Below are 6000 nucleotides of genomic sequence, written 5' to 3' on the forward strand. Positions count from 1 at the left end.
TTTTAGACATAAACATGAGTGGAATATTTAGTCAACCTGTCGTGTGTTTTGGGTTTCTTTTTTGTATAAATCATATGTTCTGAATTCTATGGTCTCAGACTTTATTTTTTAACAGCAGTCATTGCCTTTTTAATGCAAGAGTTTAGAATTGCCTGAAAGTAATCTTAGGGCACCAGATGTTTCTTTGATTCATGTGCTCTTCTAAAAATATGCCCTTTGCTGAGCTGTAACAATAAGTGCTCATGATTCCTAATGCAGAAACAATGCACTTCGTAACTAGAGTGCTTTGTGCCATTTTGAAGGTCCATACAAGAATATATATATACATGCAGAAGCTCCAGGAAATGCCACTTGCCAACAATGTACAATTCTAACACTGGGGAAAGTGACTTGATGGCGTCATTCATCAATTTGAAAAAGTGGACCTTTCTGCTGAAAGCATTCACAATTATTCACTAGGACAAAAATAATCTCTCTATTCTTCTATGTATGAAAAAAATATAAGATGATACACCCATCCATTTCTCTTGCCTTAATACAATACTGTGGTCTAGAGGCAGACGGCAAAAAAAAAAAAAAATTGATCCAGACACAAGCAATTTCTAGCTTCCTTTATTACAGATGATCTCACTAGACCAATGTGTTACCTTTTGACACCAACTCCCATCACCCCTTTGCCCATGTTCACTGCAGCTGATGGAGTCCATCAACATCTGGAGGGAAGCACAATAACTACCCTAGCACTAGGCTAGAGAACACAAGTAGGTTATGCTGTGGGAGATTTTGATAGCTTTTAAAAAAAGAACCCCAAACCTTTAATCAAATCAATTTTTCCCTTGCTTAAAAAAAATAAATGTGGACTCAGAACTGCTTCCAGGTTTTCTGAGTCCAGCAGGGCAAGAAGGAGTTAGTGCCATAGCAAAGGTCAATTTAGAAGGAAGAATATGCTCATGTGTGCCAGATATCGGCTCTGAAAATAACAATATAGTAAATAACCAGAAATAACAAAGTTATAAATAGTTCTTGTTTGTAGTCTGCAACTTGCAGACAGACCTGTTGCTATGGCGATCCAGCCTGGAAGTCACAATAGTGTGTAAATACAGCCTCCTTGCTCTAGGTTAGTGGAACAAAGAAGTTGGGTGTGCTTGGACAATGGAAAAGGGTGTATTCACGTCTTTTTGTAATATGCCTTTGACTGCAGTTGTGTGATACCTCTGTCGAAACCCATAGAAATAAAGGGTTCCTTTCCAGTAACTCTGGGTGAAATGCCTGTAGATCTTGAGAGTTGTTGTGCCGTTATGCCATGTCAATGAAAACTGCCCCCTTCATTATCGTTATAAGATATCCAGAGCAAAAAAATAAAGAAATGATGTTATGTGTGACAGAGGTCCATGTGAACCGAGCTTCAGGCCCATTACAGTCAAGGAGTCTGTGTGGTATAGTGGTTACAGGGTTGTACTAGGACCTGGGTTCAGATCCCCACTTGGCCAAGGAATTCACCTGGGTGACCTTGGGCCAGTCACTGCCTCTCAGGCTAACCTGCCTAACAGAGTTGTTGCGGGGATTAAATGGTAGGTGGATAACCAAATATACCACCTTGAGCTCCTGGGAGAAAAGGGTGGGATATAGATGCAATAATGAATAAATAGTGAAAAATAAAGGAGTGAAATGGCATGTTGCCTAAAGCATGCATGTTGCCGAATGCTCTTTTCTGCTTGTTTATATGAAACGGTGTGGGTGTGCGCACGTCTGTCTGTCTGTCTTTAAAAATTGTAGCAGTCTGGATCCAGTTGAACTTATTCTAAAACAATTGCAAGTCAAGCAGTTTGGCAACATTTGCTGCATGGATGAGTGGCTATTGGGTTGGATGGGATGGAAGAGCTGCAGCAGTGTGGTAGCATCATATGCCCCTCTAGAGCAGTGTTTCTCAACCTTTTTGGGCCACGGCACACTTGTTCTATGAAAAAAAAATCCCGCGGCACACCAACTCTGTGCCGCCCTATATTTAGTTTAGTTTGGAGGGGAGACGTAATCATTACACACACGGGTGCAAAAAGTGCATGGTGTAAAAGTTGGAGTTTAATGGCAAAAGACTGTTGAGGGGTTCCTTTGCGGGTCTGTTCTGCATTATGTCCTTGGCGGAGCCACTCGCCGCCTTCTCCCCGTGCGCGCAGCCCCGGCGGCGGAGTTTCTGCTGCGGAAGGGAACAAACGACGGACCGACCTCCGATCGGTCCCTGTCTGTGTGGGCTGGGGCTTCTTGGTGAGGCTCCCTTTTGAGGCTCCCACATGCGGCTCCGGAGCCGCGGGTTGCCGACCCCTGGGCTAGCAAGAAGAGCACCTCACCTTCTGCAGGACTCCTTGCCGAAGAGGCCGCTCACTCCCGCGCCGACCAAAAAACTCCCGGGCGCCGCCAGCAAGAGGAGCAAGAGCGAGACAAACAGCCGCGGTGGTGGCTGTTGAGAGCTGCGCTCGCCCCGCCCCCGTTGTGACCCGGCCGGCTTCCTTTCCGGCGGGTCAGCGCTCCTAATGGCGGCCGCCAGTCACGTGACAGGGCAGCAAATCGCCCTTCTCGTCGCCAGCGTCTCCCGGCACACCAACCAGCGTCCCGCGGCACAGTACTGTGCCACGGAACAGCGGTTGAGAAACGCTGCTCTAGAGAACAGGGGAAAGAGCTGGAAACCATTCAATATGTTGCTTCTCATTCACAATGTTTAGAAGACATTCTCAGCATCTTCCCAAATGGCACACTCTAGGAAAACAGGACCAGTGAGTTACCAGGAACAATCAGAAACTAAGGTAATCTGCCTCTGCCTCTTGAATTGCCTGCATGTGGGTGTTTGAGCAGGTTCATAGATGTAGAAGAAGGCACCTCAGAAAATGCCCCCAATATCATCTATTCTGTAGATGCTTTGTCAAATTTTCAGGTTTCATCCCATACATCTCCCTGCATTTAAGGAATGGGGTGAACTTTAGTGATAAATTAAATCATAATCATATCCCCCTGTAAACAACAAGTATTTCAAGCACATTGCCCATATAATCCAGCAATATGCATGAGCCGCGTCTTCACAGTATTTTCCCCACCCTTCTCAAATCCCTGAGCTGCCATTAATTATACTGTACTATTCTGGTTTTTTAAAAGCAGCTTGTTTCTGGAAGAAGAAACAGCCCAAGAAACAAAACCGTGCATGTGTAGCCATTGCAATCTTGTGCACTACCTCACAAGATTAAGGCCATTTATTTTCTAGGTGCTGCATGTAAAAAGGCAAATCACATAAACTGTCCCGATCTATAATATTCAGGTCACGCAAGCCATTCCTTTTCTGCAAGAAAAATACATCCCCATTTCCCACTTAGGACTACTGATTTGATCTGTAATAACTGTAATCTTGCAATAGCTTTTCTGTGCCCGTGATGGATCATCTTTGACAAATACAGCTCAGCCCCAAATTGCACATCCACTTTCATATTCTCCAACATTTCAGAGATGAAAATAGGGACACTCTTGTGTGCTTAATTTACTCTGCGACAGTCTGTCCGGCACCAGTTTTCAAAATAGGTTATTTTCCTAACAGACCATAATAGAGGCCTATTCTCTTGTTACTGGTATATTTAAGAGTGTTTAATATAATGCTCAATACTACCATTGATCTGTTTGTGCTCATTAGAGAATAGCAGCAATTGGGTATTTCTTTACTACATTCATACCCCACCTTCCCTCGAAGCATTTCAAGATGGCATACGATGGCGCTCCCTAATTGTATTTTCACAATTACACTGTGGGGTAGGTTAGACTGGGGCATAGGCTTGTAGCCAATGCTAGTTGAGTAGGTCCACTGATATTAATGGGGCCAAATTATTTCAATGGACCTAATATGTGTAGGACTAACATTGGGTGCAACCTACAGTGACTGACCCAAAGTCATCCAGGGAATTTCATGGCTGAGTGGGGATTTGACCTTGGGTCTCTCCAGTCATAGCCCAGCACTATTCGAACCACTATACCACAGTGGGTTTTTAGAGCACTCCTCACCTGAATAGTTTCAGAGGGAGAAGAAGGAAGCAAGGAAGGAAATTGGCACTTTCTGTCTATATACCTATATGCATGGACACTGATATCAGGACAAATCTGCCAGTTCCCACTCAGGGATTTAAATTCTGGAATCCCATGGGAGGGATTGAATCCTGTGGATTGGTCACTTTAACAATTTACACTAACAGGAGGCAAAACACGGGCAGTCTTTTTACCAGGGGGGGGGGGGAGTACCAGTAAACATGGTCTTTTATGTATTCATAGATGTGTAAAGGTACAAGATGAAACAAGATTCCCCTTAGAAGAGAGATCAGTTTTAAATTGAACAGAATAAGGCATTTATACTTAAGTACACTAGGAAATTGCTTTCTTTTGTTTCTTTCTCAGACAAAGCCTCTGAGGCAGAGGAAAATGCAGCCTTTAAACCAAGTTCTCAACTAGATCTTAACTATGTGTCTGAAGCTACTGAATGAAGCTACCTTAGACAGAAATACCAACTCTTGCTTAAACAACCATTTAATGTCAGCATCGAAATAACCAGTGCATTCATTTACTAGCAATGGGATTTGGTTATTAAGCCTGCTTGTAAAGGGCTATTTGACAACCTTCTGCAAAGCAAGAACAGGAGGTAGCTTTTAGATGATGCTTCTGTTAATTACACATCATTCCCTTGGGTTAGAGAAATGACCATTAAGCCCAAATCGCCTCCTATGGACTCCTGCTGTCAGAAAGTGCAAAGCAACCACAATGCAGAATTCAAAGGATAGTGAAAAGTCAATGAATGGCTCCAACTCTAATAGAAATCCAGGGAAACCATGCACCAGGCTTTCAACCAGATGTCAATATTATTCTACATGCTCTCCCATTTCTGAAAGAAATTGCAACTAGCCAACTTTTCATCAGATTGTACTAGAAAACCTGCATTTATTTACCACAAGCCACACACTGTACTTCAAAGCCGAGTCTAAGGCTATGAACACACCATATATCCAAAAACAAATTTCCCCATTCTCCAGATAACTCTGGGACCTATAGTTTACCCCTAACCAAGCTACAGTTCCCAGCATGCTTAACAAACTACAATTCCCAAGATTCTTGTGGGGGGAGCTTTAAATGTACAGTGTGTACAGCCGTTGATTCTAAAGAATGACTTCCCGTAACAAAGCATGCTTTTAGACAAATTGCCTGCTTTTGCAAGGCATACTGAAAAGCATGCCTTTCTCTACTTACTGTCTTCGTCTCCGTTCTGTCCCTGATCCATTCTCATGGTGCAGGGTGAAGTCTCTAAGCCCCACTCCAACAATTTCCACATGTATTGTTTACTGAGGATTCTGTGTTAGGAGCAGATAAAAATACCACGCACGCCCCTGGAACCACTCCCACTTTATAAAACAATCTGAAGAAAAGTACTAAAGTGATTCATCAATCTCTGTTGAAATGAAGTCCAGGCTACAAGCTAAGAGGCTCCCATTGATACCTGCCCCCGATTTTACAAACACATTCTTTCACTGCCTGTTGGATGTGATTGGGGGTCAAAAAGTTCATCTTTGTACTTTACTCTTTTTCATGCTGCCTAAAACACAGGATGCATACACACTGTACATTAAAAAACACAATTCCCAGCTACAATTCCCAGCAACCTTAACAAACTACACTTCCCATGATCCTTTGGGAGAGAGGAAAAGGTGCTTTGAATGTGCATGAAATGCATGCTGTGCATGTAGTCACAGTTTAGATCAGGGGTGGCCAACTCCTAAGAGACTATGATCTACTACTCACAGACTTAAAAACGGGCAGTGATCTACCCCCTTTTGGGGTTCAGGTCAAAGTTGTTGAGCTTTTTTAAGGGAGAAGGAAAGCCCTGGTTTAGGGGTGCAGGGTGATGTTGTTGAGCTTTTTGGGGGGGAGAGAAAGTTGTTGAGCTTCTATGGGGGGAGCCAGTGATCTGCCAGTGATCTACCACAG

At 43.5% G+C, this 6000-nt stretch overlaps 1 protein-coding gene across 1 annotated transcript in view; it reads right to left on the reverse strand.

The window, feature by feature from the left end:
• Window positions 1-5322, reverse strand: part of SSUH2 (ssu-2 homolog) — a 28479-nt gene extending 23157 nt beyond the window's left edge. Inside the window, exon 1 of the mRNA XM_035108095.2 lies at window positions 5266-5322. Coding sequence (XP_034963986.2) covers window positions 5266-5302 — 37 coding nt within the window. The 5' untranslated portion in view covers window positions 5303-5322. The remainder of the gene's footprint in view (window positions 1-5265) is intronic.
• Between the last annotated feature and the right edge of the window lie 678 nt (window positions 5323-6000).

The sequence above is a fragment of the Zootoca vivipara genome, chromosome 2, assembly GCF_963506605.1.
Source record: "Zootoca vivipara chromosome 2, rZooViv1.1, whole genome shotgun sequence".
Taxonomy (NCBI): Eukaryota; Metazoa; Chordata; class Lepidosauria; order Squamata; family Lacertidae; genus Zootoca; species Zootoca vivipara.